Genomic DNA, 22,237 nt, shown 5'->3' with positions numbered 1-22,237 from the left:
ATGCTCGACTAGGGTAGTGTAGTTTAAGGTGAAACTAGGCAGTTCTACATTAAACGACTTAATCCAGTTCATAATCTTGGCCTACAACTGGTGAACGGTGCCTACAGAACACCGCCTGTCCAAAGTTCATACGTTGACTGCTATGAGCCTTCCTTACAGCACCGCAGAGCACTACTTACACTTTACTATGTACTGAGAATTTGGTCATCACCACAACATATATGCTACAACATCGTAACACAGTGGAAATCGCGGGTGCACTACACAAACACACCGGACATGATTCGGCCACTTACGACACGAAGAATACTGTCAGACTTATGATGTTCCTCATGAGGCCCTGCAGGTTGCTGAAAGGCCATCAAGGTTTCCCCCATGGTACAACTTTTCACAGCTATGTTACTGGACACTAACACATCTAAAGAAAAAAGACATTCCACAAGAACACATAATACAAGACTTCCGAGCTATTCAAGAAAAGTATAAAAACTACACGAAATTTTACAGTGACGGCTCTAAAACACAAGAATATGTAGGTGTCGAAACGACAAATTAGGAATATAGCATTCGGATAAATAAATTTTCTTCAGTCTTTACCGCTGAAGTTTATGCGATATGGACGGCAGTAAAAAATATTGCTACCGACAAGCAGATGAATGCTATCATATATACCGATTTGTTGAGCGCACTCGGAGCTCTAAACCTTAACTCTGCGTCTGAACCCCTGGTTGGCGATATCCTAAACATCATGACTTATAATAAATACGGAAGCACCATATGATTCTGCTGGGTCCTAAGCCATGTTGGGATACCAGGGATTAAAGCAGCAGATCGATGCGCGTTCATGGCAACGCACGAAGGCATAACGCAGACAACGCAGAGACAGTATCCGATCGATTAATAAGGCCTTGGCATCAAAGTAGCAACTAGAATGGGACTCTTGCATAAACAGAAAGTTACACACAATAAAACCCCTGCTTAGTGAGTGAAAGTCGTGCAGTTACCAGCAACGCTTCTATGAGGTGATCCTATGCGGACTCCGAATTGGGCATACACACCTGACACACAATTTTATACTTCAAAACGAAAACCCGCCAACCTGCGAGAAGTGCCATGAACCACTTACCATAGTGCGTATTACTATGACATGTCCACATGCTGAAAAACAAAGACGGAAGCTTTTACAGAATCTCTGTAACTTACCGATACCTTTACACCCCGCCTCAATACTCGGAGGTGAACCACTGGTGCCTTTGACTTGCTGAGCTTTTTAGAAGAAACCGTTTTTTTTGCACTGACTATAATGTAGCGAAGCTTTCGCTACTTTAACATTTGCTTTCTTAATATCTTGAGGCTGGCGCAGCATGGCCTTAGCCGTTTTTGCGCCATTAAAGCCGAATTAACTAAGTAACGCATCTAACACACAATTTTCTATTTCGAAAAGAAAACCCACCAACTTGCGGGAAATGCCATGAATCGCTTACAGTAAACCACATCATTATGTTATGTCCACATACTGAAACACGGAGGCAGAAACATTTCAACAGTTTGTATCACTTGCATACACCTTTACACCCTGCCTTAATATTGGGCGACGAGCCGCTAGTGCCATTCACTAACTTGTTCGAGTTTTTATATGAAACTGGGTATTTACATCGACTTTAAGGTAACGCAGCTATGGCTGCCTTAAAATTGGACCTTGTACTGTCCTGTGACTGGCGCCACATGGCCTTAGTCACTTTGGCGCCATTAAACTCGAAATAATTAACTTGGTGATCGCAGAAACTAGCTGTCAAAATGCTGGAGTGAGGAAGCGCGGCAGCAGCGAGGAAGCCCGCCAGCAGCAGTGAGCGAATTGACCTTGTGTGCATCTCGCTTCAACGCGAACTCAGCGGCGAAGGCACAGCGCGCACGAAGCTATCGGCGCTCGACTTACTCTGCCCCATCACAGATCGATTTCAACATAGGGCCCGCGTGCCCGAGCCATACGCAGCCGTCACCAAAATACCCTCGTCGTCTTGCGCAAGCTGCAATTTATTATCATTGTTTAGACAATTAGTGAAGGCGATATGGCTAGGTTATTAAACACTAGCGAATTACGTAAGCTCGAATGTTAAACAACTACGCAGTATCTAAATGCTACTGATGCATCCCTTTCGTTTTAAGGGTGTTTCTTTTTCGTATATGTTGTACTACCTTGGCACTTACAGCTCCCGCCTTATGTAATGCCTTGGTGCCCTTTAAGGCTACAGTAAATGAAATGAAATATGAAGGCATGTCAAGACTCGAAAGGAAAGCGCAAGACAAACTAGAATTAAAAACCAAGCCCTTTGGGTTCTCTCCGATTCTTCACTCACGTTGCATAACTAGATCTGGACGTAGGCAGCCTTGAGGCCTTTAGGTACCAAATAGGACGTTAGTGGCTAATTGCCTACTCCCAAGTTCACGTACTACGTGGCGACTGCGGTTGAAGGGATGTTCCACAACAGCCGCCATGGTAGCGAGTGACACTGGAAATAGCGCTCCCAGGTTTAGGTTTTATACGTGTGAGAAAACAGCCGTGATAGTGGATGGAGGGAAAGCCATTGCGATAGCCTTATCTGTCGAGCAGCCTACGCGTCGTGCGAAGGTTGTGGGTTCGCCTCCCAACAGTGGCAAGCTGTCCATTTTTTAACCTTCATTCATTTTATTCAGAATGCGAGACCAATCGCGATATTATCACTTATTCATAATTAAATTGGACGTTTAACTTAAAAAGAACATTTAACTGCTGGCTTCATAGCCTTAATTGATAAGTAATTTTATGTACTAATACAAAATTATGTAGAGGGCCGACAGATGGAGTAGCACACTGTGGTATAAATTCTACAGAGAAAAGGCGCCTCAGGAAGGTTAGCTAACGTTTCGATAGGAGGATCTAGATCATCCTATGGAAACGTTGGCCAGCCTTTCTGAGGCACCTTATCGCTGTTTTTAAGATCCTCCTATCGAAACTTTGGAAACTTTTCCAAAGAAGCTTGTTCCTGTTGGTAACATTTGTACAACTTTATGCACTAATAGTATCTTTACTGTGTATCACAAGCACCCCAGACATTACATTCAGCGAACTATATTTAGTGGACGCACAGATAGAAAACCCACTGCAAAGCAGATGCTGACGAGACATAAAGATGTTGACGGCACGAGGGCACAGAACGAACGCTTGTCTTGTCCACATATGTGTGCGTGTTGGGCATTTCGCGTTGTATTTATCGACACAAAGATGACTGACTAGCCAGATAGATATCTTAATATTCAACATGAATTCAAACATTTGTAGCTGAGCCGCGTTTTATAGCTCGGAATCATTGCAGAATGTGTCCGTCATTACAAAACGCTCCAAACTGTTGCGTAAGTTCTGCCTTTTTCATGGGGCACGTTGAAGCGACAGTTGTACAGTGGTCAATGTGCGCCATCTTGACGTGGAAGAATTGACTTACAATGACTGCGCATTTATACCGTATTAGTGGCACACGACGATATTGGAAGAGGGAATAGTCTAGAGGAATTCGACATCCCACAAGTAACGCCGGAAAAAAAGTAAAGAAAGCCTTGGGAGATATGCAAAGGGGGAAGGCAGCTGGGGAGGATCAGGTAACAGCAGATTTGTTGAATGATGGTGGAAAGATTGTTCTAGAAAAACTAGCCACCCTGTATACGCAATGCCTCATGACATCAAGCGTACCGGAATCTTAGAAGAACGCCAACATAATCTTATTCCATAAAAAAGTGGACGGCAAATACTTGAAAAATTATAGATCGATCAGCTTACTGTCCGTTGCCTACAAAGTATTTACTAAGGTAATCGCAGATAGAATCAGGAGCACCTTAGACTTCTGTCAATCAAAGGACCAGGCAGGATTTCGTAAAGGCTACTCAACAATAGACAATATTCACACTATCAATCAGGTGATCGAGAAGTGTGCGGAATATAACCAACCCTTATATATAGCTTGCATTGATTACGAGAACGCTTTGATTCAGTAGGAACCTCAGCAGTCATGGAGGCATTACGGAATTAGGGTGCGGACGAGCCGTATGTAAAGATACTGAATTATATCCATAGCGGCTCCACAGCCACCGTAGTCTTCCATAAAGAAAGCAACGAAACCCCAATAAATAAGGGCGTCAGACAGGGATATACGATCTTTCCAATGCAATTCATAGCGTGTTTACAGGAGGTATTCAGAGACCTGGAGTGCGAAGAATTGGGGATAAAACTTTATGGATAATACCTTAGCAACTTGCGATTCGCTGATGATATTGCCTTGCTTAGTAACTCAGGAGACCAATTGCAATGCATGCTCAATGACCTGGAGAGGCAAAGCAGAAGAGTGGGTTTGAAAATTATACTGCAGGAAACTAAAGTAATGTTTAACAGTCTCGGAAGAGAACAGCAATTTACAATAGGTAGCGAGGCACTGGAAGTGATAAGGGAATACATCTACTTATGGCAAATAGTGACCGCGGATCCGGATAATGAGACTGAAATAATCAGAATAAGTATGGGCTGGGGTTCGTTTGGCCGGGAGTCTCAGATCATGAACAACAAGTAGCCGTTATGCCTCCAGAGAAAAGCGTATAACAGCTGTGTGTTACCAGCACTCACCTACGGGGCAGAAACATGGAGGCTTACGAAAAGCGTTCTACTTAAATTGAGGACGATACAACGACCTATGGAAAGACGAATGATGGGTGTAACGTTAAAGGATAAGAAGAGAGCAAATTGGGTGAGGGAACAAAGGCGAGTTTCTGACATTTTAGTTGAAATCAGGAAAAAGAAATGGACATGGGCAGGGCATGTGATAAGGAGCGAAGATAACCGATGGTCATTGAGGTTTACAGACTGGATTCCAAGAGAAGGAAAGCGTAGCAGGGGATGGCAGAAAGTTAGGTGGGCGGATGAGATAAGAAGTTTGTAGGGACAACATGGCCAAAATTAGCACATGACCGGGGTAGTTGGAGAAGTATGGGAGAGCCCTTTGCACTGCAGTGGGCGTAGCCAGGCTGATGATGATGATGGCTGCGCATACATCCGTCAGAGATGCAACCAACGTGTCGTGCTGGGCTGTTTATGTTCCCATACTGTCTTGCTTGGTCTGAGGCAAAAACCAGCTCAGCTTTTCGCTGTAATGCAGCGTGCATACCAGTAGGGTGAAGTTGGACAAGATGATATTTATTCGTGTTTTCGCAGCACGTTGAACACAGATCATTCTCCGTGCAGTGGGCGGTGGTTCAGCGGGCTGCGTGATCGCCAACAGGCTGTCGGCGGACCCTGACGTCTCGGTGCTGCTTCTGGAAGCCGGAGGATTGGAGACAGCTTCCAGACAGATACCGGCCATTGCCGGCATGGTCATGGGTGGTCATGATGATTGGGCCTATTGGACCGTCCCGCTGGAGAATGCGTGTCTTTCTTATCGGGATCAGGTGTGTAAACGTTTCTAAGGAAAATGCAAGAAGGAAATGCAGGAAAACGCAGCTCTCATTCTTCCTACAGCGTCACTGTAGATCATGTGCGCAGCGGGGATATTATAGTTGAGCCTCAGGGTAGCCCCCTTGCCGTCACGTGTAAGTGTGCATGACAGTAATTGAACTGTAACTATTTATGTGTCATCGAGACATTAAACATATGGCTCATGGACAGGCCACCGGTGGATATATGCGCCGTGATGCCTTGGTAGCTCTGGCCAAGTTTGATGAGCACCAGAAGAACTCTTGACGCTGAGACAGTGATGCTATAAATTAATTTCTGTGTTGCTCAGTCATGTACCAGTTACGGCAAAATACAACTAGCTGTGCTAGATTTCGCCCTTCTGATGCTTATTATAACACCCACGAGCATAGTTGCCAATTTGTATCGAAGGACTGGCACATATGAGTTAACACAACAAGGAAAGAAAAGATACGTACTTACTATCGCGTTCAGTATGAGCTACAATGAAAAAGCGCGTGCTATAGTGGTCGCTCGTTTTAGTTCATACTTAACCTTATAGTAGGCACACACGCACGCCCACCTTTATTTTTTAGTCAGTATAACAGTACCAACTGCAGACAAACCTCATGGGCTTGAAAGGCTGTGCCTGACTAACAGAAGGGATCCACTGTTTACGAAATAAGTGCAATTCGAAGTGTAATACAATTCTGTAATAAAGTCGTAAAATATATAATGTAGAACACGTCACTTCCAAACGCAGTAAGATTTATCACCTGCTACATATTTCAGCATTTTAGGTTGAAACGGTGATCTAACGCGAAAAAAACAAACAAGGGAAAGCAGATGGAAGAATTGGAGAAGTTTCCCCTATAGTAACGGGCTGGCACGTACGGCAGTTTGAACGGGTTGGACCAAAAGTGCTTTACTGCAACAGGTAACGCGCATATCCCTGGTGACGCTGTTATGAATGGGCGAACAAAACAAACCTATGCAAATGCACCGGACAAATGTTCTTGTGTATTGGTGTGGGGTTGTTTCATTCTCAATTCGCGCAATAAGTACACCTTATTTTGCATGGCAAGTCTACTTCAAGTTGTAGTTGACAGCGGCTTTTGTATTGAAGAAAAATTATTTACCTCGCAGCTCAAGCCCAGTCATTCAAAAATGTATTGCTGTGGAAAGGTCGCCGACGTGTTTGTCGCCATTATTCCCAATACAGTAATCAATCCACTCACGTTCATCTCTACAAGGGAACCCTGACCTTCGCTAACGATATACATGGCACTAGTTGCCCTATACACTGGCTATAAAGTCCGTAAAGCCGACATCGCTGCTAACACTCATGAGAGCTCTTTTTTGGTCACCTATAAAAGTGATACTTTCGACGTGCACTGAAGCTATATCCTGATTTTTTTTAGCCCGTATTCACAAAAGGTGCTTACACTAGAATTGTTCGTAATAGCAAATTCTAGCCAATCCTGATGCTGTGCGTATTGCTACGGCATGAGCCGGGCGAGGAGAAGAGGAAGAAGACGTGAGCTGGAGCTGGTGCCTGGACATAAAGGATTAGTCATTAACGAAATGGCTGACAGTCTCTTGAGAGCGGCCCTCAGTGGCCCTGTATTACCATTACTTCCTACAATAGCTTACCTGACGACTACTAGATTCAGGAGAAATACAATTACTCAAGACTTTTTGAACCCAGCTGTAGCAAATTTTTCAGAATATCGACACCACCTATTCCCTTGGCCTAAAAATTCCTTTCACACCAGAAAAACTGAAGTCATCTTTACCCGATTACGTTGTCGAATACCAAAATTAAACTTCTATCGTCACAGGGCTGGTCTAGTGCCCTCCCCTCTGTGTCCAGTCTGTGGAGAAGATGAAACAATAGATCATTTTTTCATATTCTGCCGCCGTTTCACTTCTTTAAGAAAAAATCTAGAATCAAGATTTACATAGCTTCGTTTGAGCTTTTCAATAATAAATATCCTTTCTCTAGGAGCCTCCTCTCTTGGACAGTGCCACAGGGATATTTTTGCTCAACCGTGGAGGATTATATAATTGCTACAAAGAGATTGTCTTGAATTCTTAAACATTTAATTGTTGTTCATTTCTTCCGGTTAGCTTTACCATTTTCAGTTTTTAATAAAGATAGCCTAATTTCATCCAAATCTTGGCCAATCCCCCATAGTGGGTGTGCGCCATCGCATAAGGAATACCATACCATACCATACCAGCCTCAGGATGCCATCTTGACTTGATTCTGTTACGTTTCGCCTCCGACGTACGGTATAGCCGGCGCGGATGCAACGGACGCCGGGGCTTCGTTCACAGCGGCGGACATTTTGGCCAGTTCAGCGCTGCCCCAACACCTCCTGCTAAGCGCGTCCAGGCATGTTTCAGTGCCACGTGTCTTCGTGCGTGTGTGTGTGTTTGTTTGCATGTTGGTGCCCACGCTTGTCAAAGCGTGGCAGCCGGGGAGAGGAGCTCCCCAACTGTGAAGCGAGGTGGTCTGACTGGCGCCGGTCCGGCGGATACTTGTCACTTGTCACAACGTGTCCGTGCGCCGCCGTCACGTGCTCCTCTTCCGAACCGTTCCTTCTTGCCCTCGACACCGAGAGTATAAAAGCAGCTGCCCCCGGACGCCAAGAAAGAAGCTTCGATTTATTCAGTCGAGTAACGTGGTCTCCCGTTTCTCCACTTCGGTCGACCTGACCGGCCGCTCTTTTGCGATGCTAGAGTAAACAAGTTGTTCTGTTAGCAGTCGACCCATCCTTTGCCAGGACCTTCGGATGCTTCCAGCTGTGCCCCAGGCCGCCAGGCCAACGCTACCCTTGGTGCTTGCGACTAATTTGCAACAATTCCTAAGCGCCATCTCTGCGCTTAGGAATCGCGTTCCTCGGTTCTGGCTTCTCCTGATTTGGGGGCTTAGGTCAAGTATCGAGTGGTATTTTCTTTGGTCAGCTTGTAATTTCACATAACCTTTATATATATATATTTTTCTGATGTGTTTTTGTGTTAGCCTTGCTTGATGTCTGTAGCATCACCTGGCTACGGGGCTTCCCCGTGGTCAGCCTCGGTAGCTCCTCAGGAGCTGCCGCTTGAGTTTTTTCTTCGCAGTGGAGCCGGCACTGTTCCTGTGGCCATGGCGCCGATCGACGGCGGTACGATCAATATGAAAACCCCAAAAACGATTCAGGGCGAATCACAGAAGTCCTCACCCCACTTCCGTCAAATCACAGAGGTCCGTCAGTTCGGCAGGGGTGGCATACTCTGCTGCTCGCCAGACCACACCTGTGTCAAAGAACTACTGAATTGTTCCACATTCGCTTCCTATCCGGTGAGCTGTTTCGTACCACCCCATCTCGCATGCTCTAGAGGCATTGTACGAGGGGTGGACGTCACTTTAACCCCTGAGGAGATTTTAGAAATGTTCTCGGTGGCTGGCGTCATCTCCGTTTAGCGGTTCAGTCGAGTGATTGACAATAAGAAGATACCAACAGAGTCAGTCATAGTTACATGTGCTGGAACGATGCGGCCAACAGAAATTAAGGTCTGGCCCCTAATTTACAAGGTAGAAGCTCTAGCTCCACGCATTCTGCAATGTAACAAGTGTTGGTGATTTGGCCACAGCGTCAGAGGCTGCAGATCTGCACCCCGCTGCCGTGCCTGTGGAGACAGCCACAGTTTTAGTGATTGTTCCTCCAAAGAAGAGAAATCTTGTTTCTGTGGCGGTGGCCATTCCGCCAACTACTCGAACTGTCCTGCAAGATCACAGGAAATGCAAATTGTAGATTTAATTGAAAAGAGACGTTGCTCACGCAGTGATGCTGTTGTTGAGGTCCAGGGGAGGTCTAAGGGATATGCAGGAGGGACAGCCCGTCAGCAAATGGTTGCAGACTCAGCCCTTTCCGATTCTATTGCGACAGCGGTCGAAAAGGCGTTGTCAAAAGCTATGGAACGACTAATATCAAACCTGTCGGAGACTCTAGCTCAAGTGTTGACATCACAAATGGTTTAGCTTTTCAGTCCTTTAGCGAGTTCTAATGCTAGCTCGCAGATTATTACACAGACCCTAACATCGAATGCTGAACAACTAATGGATCCCTCATCAGTTATTGTACAAGACGCAGACAATGCGAGGCCATCAACTTCAACTCAGCTGACCGACAACGGATGCTTCTCTGGATCAGTGTCGGAAAACAACCAGGATGTAGAAATGGACCTCCCGACTCTTGAACGCACAAGATCACCTAAGGATAACTCATCGATCTCTGTCTCGCACTCAAAAACCAAATAGTTAGTGCGAGATAGTCTTTCCAAGTCAGATTCTAATCCTAACTCTTCCAGCTATGGCCCTCAATCAAAACCAACAAAGTACGGCAAAGACAGTCTTTCGAAGAAATATTTTTTAAAAGACAGTATTTTAGAGCAAGCGGTTTTTAAAGCAGGCATTAATTCATAATAGGTTATTTCAAGGTATTACAGTGGAGCTGCCGTTCCATTATTTCTGCAGCTACTGATTTAATATATTTTTGCTCACAATGTTCTCCCGACATTATTCTTTTGCAGTTGGCTTTCCAATGGCCAAGATTGTCATATAAACAATTATCGTTTATTTCGATTGGACCGTCCATCGAGAGGCGGAGGACTTGTTTTCTTGATAGCAACTAAAATATGCCACAAAGTAAAAATTTTCTACCAGTATATGTCTACGTAGTGTGAGATACTAGCAATAGATGTAACTATTCCTGGTTGTTCCCCACTTTTCTTAGTTAACACATATTTTCCCACAGGCGTGCATGATACTCGTTTCCTCGATACCGTTGTCAACTCTTCTAGGTAAGAAATTGTGCTAGCCGGAGACTTTAATTCGCATCATGTGTCTTGGGGTTTCAAAACGGACTCATGTGGAAAGCGATTATCCGACTGGGCAATTAATGAAAATTGTTTTTGCTTAAACACGATGCCAGCTACCTTTATTCAGGGTCTTTCTAAATCGGCATTGGATCTAACATTTGCCAGTTCAGGAATTTCCGTAACTTCCTGGTCTACTGTCGACTCAGCTTCAAATAGTGACCATCTACCTATTAGGTTTCACATTGTCTGCCCTGTTATTCCCCTGGAGTCTCCGACGCGTACTTTTGTCAATTACCAGAAATTTCAGAGTATCTTGAAAACGGTCCTCAATTCCCAGAAAACGCTACCGAATGACATCAAACCCACGAGGCTTTGCGCAGTAGTAAAAAGTTCCTTTAAAAAGTCCCAATTTAATGTTAAGATAAGCAAAAGTATTACCTCTCCTTGGTGGAATTCGGATTGCACGCGGGAATATAGAAGACGAAAAGCTGCGTGGAAGAAATTACTTTACAATCAGTGCCCGAGTAACTGGAGTGATTAAAAATTCGCAGCTGCTGCGTTCAAGAGAACAGTTTCGAATGCCAAACACGAGTATGACGAAAAACATCATGAATTCCTCTCTAAGCCCAGCAACAAAAAGCCTCTGTTCAGATTCCTTCGATATAGAAAATTCATGCCAACACCAGCGATTACTGAATCGATAATACTTTCACCACGCGAGTTATCTGCTTCTTTAGAATTCATAGGAGAGGGCTTAGCGCGACGCTTAACATCACGTTTGCCGAATGGGCCACTAAGGCCTCCTATCGCTGATGACTTCGTGGAAGTCATCGAAGAGCTCTCTAATGTCCTTAGATCTCTGCCTGGCTCAGCTCCAGGTCCTGACGGCATTTCCAATGCCATGCTAAAAATGTTGTTTGAAATGTCTTCTGATGACATTCTTAACGCAGTTAATTATTCTCTAAAAAATGCTTGGATTCCACCAGAATGGAGGACAGCCAAAGTTATTCCGCTGCTTAAAAAACAAGGAGCTGGCTACAACCTTGACAACATTAGGCCTATCTCTCTTACGTCAAATATGGTTAAAACTAATTGAAAGGGTTTTATATGATCGTATGATGGATCATATATCTGAAAATTCGTTACTGAGCCCAAGTCAAATAGGTTTCCGGCCCGGTCTCTCCATTTGGTGTGCGCATGTAGATTTGGAAAGCCGCATCCAACTTGCTCAGCATAGAAAAGAAGTTAGCGCTTTAGTGACACTTGACATAGCAAAAGCTTATGACAGCGTTGAGTACTCTCTACTGTTGGACACATTACAGTCCTACAGCTTTCCGAAATGTATAACGGCATGGATTTTTGAATTTCCAAGAAAGAAAAAATTTCATTGTCTTCGAAACGGCTTTTTTTCAAGAATGTTCGATCAGGCAAGGGGGTGCCCCAGGGGGCTGTTCTGTCTCCTATACTATTTAACCTGTTGACGAGTTCAGTACCACTGCACCAGGATGGGAATCTGTATGTCTATGCAGATGACATTGCATTTTTCGCGACAGCTAGAGACATCAATGCCCTTCACCTATCTTTGCAAACGCACCTCTGTACTCTACAGACGTGGCTTCACAACCTGCACCTGTCACTAAACGTAAACAAAAGTGCAGTCCTTGTTTTTCCGCTTTCCGGGCCGTTACAGTTATCATTAGTATATGAACAGAGAAGCATTCCTCGGGTAGAGCCGCTTAAATACTTGGGTATCACATATGACGGAAAACTGAAATGGCGTTCTCACATAGAAAATATTGGAACAAAGGCGACACGAGCCGTAGGTTTACTACGTAGAATCAGTAACCGACGCTCTGGTATGCGAAGTGACACATGAATTATGATTTATCGTATGTATGTACGACCGATTCTAGAAATTGGTTGTGTTTTGTTCTCCGGAAGTGCAAAATATAAATTAAGGCCCCTTGTTATGTTAGAAAGAGAAGCTCTTCGACTATGTTTAGGTCTTCCTAAATTCGTTGCTAATAGTGTATTATACCAGGAAGCGCGCCTACCTACTCTTCACACACGATTCCGCATGCTTACGGTTCAAACCTACTTAAGAGCTTATGATTCTTCGCTACGACGTGGACAATATGTATTTAGTAGTGAACCAAGTCCATTTTTTTAGACCACGTGGTCACGGTTCCATACCCCGCAAGTTGTATTTGTGCAAGCACAATTAGCACCTTTAAATGTTCGCCTTAGAGAAATAATTCCGCTCCATAGGTCTCCGGGGTCACTGAAAATTGAATTTGCAGACATTTTTCCACACAATGCGAAATTTCTGCCCAAAATATTTGAATGACCGTTTACAAGATTATTTGGCCCGTTTCAAAATAAACGTAATAGCGACCGATGCTTCTTCGTGTAAAGAGAAGGCAGGTGTGGGTATCTACTCACCATCCCTCAATTGGTCTTTTTCACTTCGCCTACCAGATTACACATCAGTTTTTCATGCCGAACTTCTGGCAATTGTTCTTGCCTTGCGGAAATTACCCATTCATATTACAAGAGTTATTATCGTCACAGATTCTCTATCTGTATGCAGCGCACTTACTGCGTCTACAAAGTCGACAACCGGAAACACGTTTTATTCATTAGCTCCACCTCGCTTAAGTTTAGTGCATATAGTATGGGTCCCTGGCCACCGAGACATTCATATTAATGAAATAGCTGATTCTTTAGCACGAGCTTCTTTAGCAGGTCCTGTGCTATTTGCGCTGCCGGCAACTGCGCACACAACTGCAGCCAGATATCGGCAATTTTTTTTTGAGCGAGGACAAAAAAAGCTCTGTCATTAGCAAAATCTTCAGATTTTTTACACTTAAGTTATTCTTGGAACCGGTAATGGTGTCCTAATCGGTAATTTGAAGTTTCATTTACTAGACTGCGTTGCCGTATTCCAACACTTAATTTTTACTTGCACAGATGTGGTCTGGCGGTATCCCCTCTATGCTACCTCTGCAATGAACCAGGAACTATAGATCATTTTTTATTATCATGCCGGCGATTTTCTAATCATCGAAAACTATGTCTAGAAATTTCACTTCAAAATTTAGGATTACCTTTAAGCAGCACTGTTATACTCTCCCTTGGAGCAACAGTTTTGGGATATAGCCGCAGGAACGTTTGCCTAGCCATTTATAATTTCCTATGTGGCACAAGAAGAATGCCTTGTTAACAGTCTTTAGTTTAAAGAATTGATTTACTTCTACTGCAGTTTAGACAATTCAAAAAGTAAAAGCACTAATTCACAGTTGAAATCTTACTATTATTATTCATAATTTACCTTACTAAAGTTTAAGTATATCCGTTTTTAACATTCCTATCAACGCAAGGCTTACTATAGTATTGATCAATACTTCATCTCATATATTCGTAGTTTATTTTGCATCTTGGATTATTTGTTTTCCTTTCTTTTTTCGTGCTATTCATTTATTTACCAATTTATTTATGTTATTTATTGAATCATATTACCACCCGATTCGTGGCCTATCCCCCTCAGTGGGCTTGTGCCGTTAACTGAGGCTTCATCATCATCATCATCATCAATCTCGTTCCTTGAATAAAGCCGGTTTAACATTAACCGTAACAGTTTTGTGGTGGAGGTGCGGGGTACTTCGACCAAGACGACGGAGCTGCTGGAGCAAGTGCCACGCCGGAGCCGACGCCTCGCTCGACTGCCTCCAACACCACTTGAGACCCCGATGTCCCACAGCAGCGGCCAACAGCCTTCTCTGGCTGCTCCAGTGCGAACAACCGGCGCCTGGTTGCATCAGATGGAGCCCCGCCGTTTATCTGGAAAATTCGGTGAGGACGTGGAGGAATCGCTCACCCACTACAAGCGTGTGAGCAAGTACAACGGCTGGAACTCCACGACTCAGCTCGACAATGTGGTTCTGTTCCTCACAGACACTGCGCTAGTGTGGTTCGAGAACCATGAAGATACGTTCACAACGTGGGACAGCTTCGTTACTCACCTCACAGAGTGCTTTGGCTATTCTAGCACGAAAAGGAAGCTGGTGGAGCAGACAATGCTTCAGCGCGCTCAAGTCCCAGGTGAGAGCTGTACTACGTACATAGAGGCAATCTTGAAGGTTTGCAAGACTGTCAGTCCTCGAATTTCCGAAGAGGACAAGGTTGGACACCTTCTCAAAGGCATAGCTGAGGATGTTTACAATTATTTAATCGGAAAGGAGAGCCTCGCCTCGGTCGCCGACCTCATCAAGCATTGCCGCACATTTGAGGCCTTGAAGCTGCGCCGTATCACGCCAAAGTTTGGCAGGCTAGCAAATGTCACAACGGTGGCAAGCGTTGACGAAAACGGCAACTACAGTTTTCAATTTGACCTTGCGGCAACTATAAGGCAAATTGTCCGCGAAGAACTTGAACGACACACCAAAGGGGCGGATGTCGAACAGCTTGGTTGCGCTTCCAACCAACATCAAGAACATGCATCTGCTGTGTCAGCATTGTCTGCCATGCCAGGCGTTGCAGACTGTCGAGTCGATCAGCTGCGACAGCACCGACGTACCTTTCCCGACGACATGACGCACGATCAACGAACTCGTCGAGCTACCACCACGAATCGGAATTCGGAAGATCGCGTTTTTTTATTCGAAACGTCCCAGGGTTGACTCCGAGGCATACAACGTCGGTCGCGCATCGCCTGTATGCTACAGCTGTGGCGCCTCAGGACACATTGCTTGTTTTTGTCGCCGGCGCCGACAGACAACAACATGGCCCACCACCAATTTGGCCTAATTTCGGACGTGGTAGTTATGACGACCGTTGGCCGATAGACCCTGCAAACACCACAGGCGCGCCACCTCGGAATACCTTCCGTCAGTATAGTAGAAGGAGTGGCTCGCCAGTTTCAGACCGCAGCCTGACGCCCCCAACCAGTCGCCAACGACGTTCACCGTCACCACGGCGACGCGCTACGTCTCCACCGCCGTCGGGAAACTAGCCGGCGCGGCCGATGGAGGTAAGGTCTGCGTCTCTGCGTCTCTGCGAAATACTCCTCTGCCTATTATGATGGTGAAGAACAAAGTCCGTGTGTTAATTGATAGTACACCTGCAACAGCATTAGTGGATACTGGTGCTACCGTTTCCGTCATGAGTGTGACTTTCAAAGAGAGGCTGGGCCGGAAAGTTATGTTCCCGTGGAATGATGGTGTGACGTTTCGTGGTGTCAGTGGAGAGTGCCTAGTTCTCCTTGGCAAGGTGTTGCCAGTGTTTTATTCGGAGGAGAAAATCTTAAAACAGAAATTCTCGTACTACCGCGATGCACTCATGATGTGATTCTCGGGATTGACTTTCTTCAGGATTGTGGTGCATCCGTTAACTGTGGCACAGGGGAAATTACTTTGAATAGCGCGCTTCTCACCACCCTTGCCGACACATCCTTACCAGTGAAAAACTATTGTGTTGTTTCGAACGATTTGCTCTACTGCCTTGGTCGCTGTCACGTATCCCTGTCAATTTCGCTGCTGCCGACCTTTCATCGTTTCACGCGCAAGTCCAGCCACTTACGTCGAGCTGCGCAAAGAAAGATGTACTTGCACCACGCTCTGTCGTGAGAGTAGTGAATGGCGCCTCAAATTTGTGGGCTTTCAATTGTTCTTGCGTCCCTGCCGTTCTCCCGCGTTATATGAAGCTCGCTGAATTGACGAGATTACTTACAGTTCCATTACAGTTCTAAGCGAGCAGGAGCAGTCTCATACTAGCGATCCCCAACGAAGCATTTCTGAAGAGCAGATCCTACGAATGATCAACAAGGCACTGCCCTCACATGAGCGCCGCGCTCTCGCACAAGTTTTGTGGGCACATCTTTCTGTGTTCGATTTCACACAAGGCGGCAAGCAGGCTTCACTCCCGCGTTCTCGTGCTCGCCACAGAATTGACACCGGATCTGCGCACCCCATTCGGCAAAAGCCTTACCGCGTTTCTTCAACAGAGAGGACAGTTATTGCTGAACAGGTGAAAGTCATGCTGCGGAAAAATGTTCTTCAAGAGTCTTCTAGTCCATGGGCAGCACCAGTAATCTTAGCAAAGAAGAAGGATGGATCGTGGCGGTTTTGCGTTGATTACAGGAAAGTGAATGCGGTCACCAAAAAGGATGTGTATCCGCTTCCTAGAATTGATGATGTCATCGATTGTCTACATTCCGCTGCCTACTTTTCATCACTGGATTTGCCATCAGGGTATTGGCAGATACCCGTGCACCCAGACGATAAGGAGAAAACGGCCTTCGTGACACCAGACGGTCTTCATGAATTTAACGTTATGCCTTTCGGCCTTTGTAACGCGCCAGCAACATTCGAACGATTCATGGATGCTATCCTCCGAGGACTTAAATGGGAAATTTGTTTGTGCTACCTCGATGATGTGGTGATTTTTGGCAGCACATTGAGTGAGCATAACAGCCGTCTCAATCTTGTTCTGGATTGGGTCAAACAAGCAGGCTTGATTCTAAATTCCAAGAAATGTCGTTTCGGAGAAACCGAGACGTTAGTACTTGGGCATCTGGTCGACAAAAACGGTGTGAGGCCAGATCCACGGAAGATTGAGGAAGTCAGCTCCTTCGAAGCACCGAAGTCAGTGCGGGAGTTGAGGAGTTTCTCGGGCCTGTGCTCGTATTTTCGTCGCTTCGTTCCAAGATTCGCCGACGTGGTGTACCCCCTAACATGTCTTCTCCAAAAAGCCGTCCCTTTCAACTGGACATCGGCTTGCGACGACGCGTTCCGTCAGCTAAAATTTCTACTAACGTCAAGGCCCATATTGCGTCACTTCGATGCATCCGCACCTACGGAAGTGCACGCTGATGCCAGTGGCATCGGCATCGGTGCCGTATTTGTGCAACGTCATCAAGGAGCTGAACACGTTGTGGCTTATGCTAGTAGCTCTTTGACTAAGGCGGAACGCAATTACACTGTGACCGAGCAAGAATGCTTGGTAGCTGTTTTCGCTGTCCACAAATATCGGCCCTATATCTACGGACGCCCGTTCACTATCATTACTGACCACCACTGATTGGTGAATCTCCGTGACCCGAGTGAACGACTGGCATGCTGGGCTCTTCGACTGCAGGAGTACGACTTCGTTATTTCCTATAAGTCCGGGCGTCGCCACGCAGATGCGGACTGTCTCTCCCGCCTTCCTCTGACGACGATGGAGTGTGACGAAGACAATTTTGATGACTGTTTTGCTCCCATTTCTTCTACATTCCCAGACTCGATGACTTTCAAAGCAGAGCAGGAAAATGACATTAGTTTGGAACCTCTGTTTGTAGCCGCATCGCGTCCTAGAGCCACCGGTCGATTTTGTGTCCGTGACGGCCTGCTTTACAAGACCAATTATTCGGCTAAAGGCGCACGCTTCCTTCTGGTGGTGCCGCAGAGTCTGCGAACGAACATACTGAGAGCCATGCACGACGATGTGACCTCTGGCCATCTAGGATTCATCAGAACTTTGAACCGGACACAGGAGCGTTTTTACTGGCCCAGAATGCGGGACACAGTCAAGCACTACGTCGCCAGTTGCGAACAATGTCAACGCTACAAGCGCCCTACGACCGCTCCACCAGGTCTTCTCCAACCTCTGCCGCCGCCTCGCCTGCCATTTGAACAAGTGGGTATCGATCTTCTGGGCCCATTTCCCTGATCATCTAACGACAACCGATCGGTGATCGTATGTGTCGGCCATCTGACCCGTTACGCGGAAACGGCGGCCGTACTATCTTCAACAGCTGCGTCCGTTGCAATGTTTTGCTTCGATTCATTTATCTTCGACATGGACCATCTTCATTTATCTTCGACGTGTGACCATTAGCGATCGCGGTCGTCAGTTCGTTGTGGACGTCGTAGAAGAACTGCTTCGTCTCTGCAGTTCGCAGTTCCGTCATTCAACGCCTTATCACCCTCAGACAAAAAGGCTTGTAGAACGTACGAACAGAACTCTAACATGCTGGCCATGTACGTATCTTCCGATCACAAGGACTGGGATGACGTACTCCCCTTCATCACCTATGCTTATAATACTGCAAAGCATGAGACGACCGATTACAGTCCTTTTTATCTCCTTTAAGCACGTTCACCGCTAAGGTGCACTGACACTATACTACCGCTTGACTTTCACAGCGAGTACTCTGTTGCCAAGACGCTTTGTCTTGCCGAAGAAGCCAGGCGTATCGCTCGTCTTCGTACTGTGGCATCGCAACGCGGATCGAAAGGGCGCTATGACAGCCGACACCAGTCTGTCTCATACGCCAAAGGAGACCTTATGTGGTTGTGGACTCCGTAACGTAAACGTGGCTTATGCGAAAAGTTTTTACCCCAGTACACGGGACCATTCGTCATTGTAGATCGCTTGAGTGACTTGACGTACATAGTGGCACGCTTGACGTCGGCTGGTCGTCGGTCTAGCCGGACCCAGTTAGTACATGTTGCCCGCCTTAAGCGGTTTCACCCTACGCTTTCCGAGTGATTTGGACTTGCCGGCTTCGTCTGGCAACCGGGGATTGCTACGGCATGAGCCGGGCGAGGAGAAGAGGAAGAAGACGTGAGCTGGTGCAGCCTCAGGATGCCATCTTGACTTTACCATCAATATCGTCCCTTGAATAAAGCCGGTTTAACATTAACCGTAACAATATTATTAGAAAAGGTGACCAGCCAATGATAAAGACCACTCAAGAACAATAAGGTTTGTGAACACGGGCCCCTGATGTTCAGCAATAGGCCTCTTAGCACGGCATGCTCTTGAGAGTGAACGTTGTTGGGCATACATTTATACTGGTGTCCCACGGTCAAGTTTTGTCGCGGTCAGGCCCGATCCGGATTGAGCTCGATGCGCATGGAGTGCTGCTACTCGGTCACTTTCGATCGCGATCTTGCTCGATCCAGATATAGACAACCCAGATTCGTGCATCGCGATCGAGGCTTTTGATCGCGATCTTAGGCTAACCATGTAGTCTATGTAGTCCATGACCATGTAGTGCCTAGTGTTGCAGACGATCAGCAGGCTACGGTAGTCTTACCGGTAATGAAAAAACGAAATATTTTATATAAAAAAGAGTTGTATGTCACAATTTTTACAGCATATTTGATAAGCGCTTTGGAACAACTCCACTGCACTAAAGCATACCTAGACTGAAGTCCAAACTCGATCCGGATAGTTGTTGGACCATGTAGCAGCAACCATTGTCGTTCGCGATCAGGAGATTCAATCCTGATTGGATCAGATGGCGATCAAGTGATCATGTGACATTGGTATTACACTTGTTCATATTGCTCACGCAGCGATGTCCCTTGCCGCGGGGCAAGGTGCTTGGCGGAAGCAGCGTGATAAACGCGATGCTCTACGTGAGAGGGAACCGGCACGACTACGACCGTTGGGAACGAGAGTATGGAGCAAAGGGCTGGGCATACGAGGACGTGCTGCCACATTTCAGAGGCATAGAAGACTATCGCGTGGGACAACTTGACGGTGAGTACTCAGAACAAAGAGTAATTCGTGTAGCTGATTTACAACATCGCTAGTACAAAAAGGGATCTGTTTTAAGGATGTTGAATGACTGCACGTCGCTGAATGGCCCGATTTCTAAAGGAGTATCGACAAGCCCAAATAGACAGCCAAAGAAAGCAATGGACGTGAACCAGTGCAGAAGATTTGCATTCTTGCAGCATACGGTACATTTGTTAAGTTATTCAATGGTATTACGACGCAGTTAAGTCGTGGTGAAGAGATATATTAGAGTTAACAAGCGCCTACGTTTCCAAAAACTACTCTATAATTAAGCAGCACGGCTCGTTCAAAAAAAAATGATGAAAAAGTGGACCACCAGTAAAGCTGTGGGAAAACCATTCAAATGCCGTCGATGGGGATATGAAATCTTTTGTTGTTTAGCCTGTAGTCTTAGCACGACACCGTTGTTAAGCAGTGCGATTTTGCACTCTCCGACGCTCATCGTATTCACGCTGCTCTTCGGCAGTCTTAAAATTGTGTAGTCTACCCACAACGGTCTTGCAGTGAATTGAACGAGTTGCTAAGCAGATCTCGCTTTTATATATGAAGTTTGATGACGCCACTCACTGATTCGTATTCTGATGTTGCTCTTTTCCCACCGGAGCAGTTTATGTAACCGTAATATTTACCGGGAAACACACGAGGGGGGAGGGAATGTGCCTCGCATTGTTCACAGGCGCCTTATCATCCATCACGCAGTTTCGACCCTTATTTTGCGCTTTTCTGTATAGAAATTAATACTGAGATGTGTGTTGTACGCCTGATTCCAAAAGAGATATGCACTTTCTTTCTGTTTCTTTTTTTTTTTTTGCTGATGGACATGCAAAATCCCTACCTGCTATAGGCTAACAGCTTCGCTGTAAAACGCTCAAACATTAGAGGTATAGTTCGCGGTTCAATCTATTGAAAACTTTGGTAACATTACATACTTGCACGTGTATGCTTTTTTTCTCAGCCAGCCAGCTCGGGCCTAAAGGGACAAGGCATTGCCTTTTGCACTTCTGTAAAAATTTTCTCTCCTGATTTCTTGCTTGTTGTCTTTGCACATCTTCACAAACTGTTTTATTACCATCTTTTGCATATTGCGTCATGCTGCGACACGGCTTTGTGGAGCCATCTGGCATGCACTCAGCGAACGGCGGTTGTTATCTCTGAGATTTAGGGACGGAACTTTGAACCTTTTTCCACGTATTGTCACTTTTGTGTGCTTTGACGTTACACACAAGAGGCTTTATGCAGGACGACGGGTACCAACGTAAGCCGTAATTATATCTTGCTACTGAAGTAAACAAACGACGCAAACGTGGCCACATTTCACATGAAGCCACGCACTGCACAAAACGGTGAAGGGAATGACAAGGACGACGCCATGACAACGCCGATGGCGACGATGATGCTTAGTTGACTGACAACAAAGAGAGCGACAAGAATGCTGCGCTAAAAATCGGCGCTGCAAATTACCGCGCTTAATGTCGCAAAACGGCGCCGCCTTTTTTTTTTAAATGATCGCAGAGAACTATGCCCATTATCCCATGGCCTTGAAGTTTTGCACATCTCGCCTTCAACTCATCGACTCCTTCTATGCAAGATCTTACTTTAATTTATGCTACCAAAGGCCTTCATGCAGACTACACATGTTATGAAGAATACCTCTATACGGCCACCGTATTTCCCAACCCTCCAGCGCTGCGCGCAGTCTACGTCGGGGGCAAAACGGAGACACAATTAAGTTGAAAGCGTGACTGTTCCGACGAATGGCCTGCAATGTCATATACACGGAACTCCAAAATGACGCAGCGTATTGCCCCTACTTTGATGCCCTCTACATTTGTTGATGAGGTGCGCGTCAAATGCCGGCAATCCAAACGCGGCTTCGCCGATTCCCTGCACAGAAAATGATGCGCTTTCGACGAACAGCTGCGCAAACTCGCTGTAATGGCGTCGCTTCCTCTCTTCCTTTACCTTTTATGTCCCCGTTTTCCTCCCCTCCCCCCTTCGAGCGCTGGGTAGGAAACCGATATTCCCATCTGTGTAACTTTTATGCCTTTACCTTGCCCATGAGAATGGTATACAATTGTGAGCATTTCGAGCATTACAAAACAACGTTATACTTAACCTTGGTTTCCTAGGACATTGCTTCATTGTGCAGTAAAATACATGCCGTGACTTCTGTGTTGATCGAGTGGCAGTGCTATCACACAGACGCAGTTGTTTGAAATACCGCGATTCGAATTATAAGTAAATTCTGTGCTACGGCATGCGTTGCGAACAATGACGGACCGATTCGAGAACTAAAATATCTCGGAAGGTCGAGCGTACCAGTCGCCTCCACAT

At 45.8% G+C, this 22,237-nt stretch overlaps 1 protein-coding gene across 5 annotated transcripts in view; it reads left to right on the top strand.

Moving 5' to 3' along the window:
* LOC135913050 (4-pyridoxate dehydrogenase-like) overlaps window positions 1–22,237 on the top strand; it is an 83,731-nt gene that overhangs the window by 36,905 nt on the left and 24,589 nt on the right. For all 5 annotated transcript variants that reach the window (XM_070532219.1, XM_070532220.1, XM_065445690.2 and 2 more), the window contains 2 exons: window positions 5,264–5,466; window positions 19,678–19,864. In XM_070532219.1, the coding sequence (XP_070388320.1) occupies window positions 5,264–5,466; window positions 19,678–19,864 (390 nt within the window). The remainder of the gene's footprint in view (window positions 1–5,263; window positions 5,467–19,677; window positions 19,865–22,237) is intronic.

Source organism: Dermacentor albipictus, chromosome 1, assembly GCF_038994185.2.
Source record: "Dermacentor albipictus isolate Rhodes 1998 colony chromosome 1, USDA_Dalb.pri_finalv2, whole genome shotgun sequence".
Lineage (NCBI taxonomy): Eukaryota > Metazoa > Arthropoda > Arachnida > Ixodida > Ixodidae > Dermacentor > Dermacentor albipictus.
This window is presented reverse-complemented; position numbering and strand designations above follow the sequence as displayed.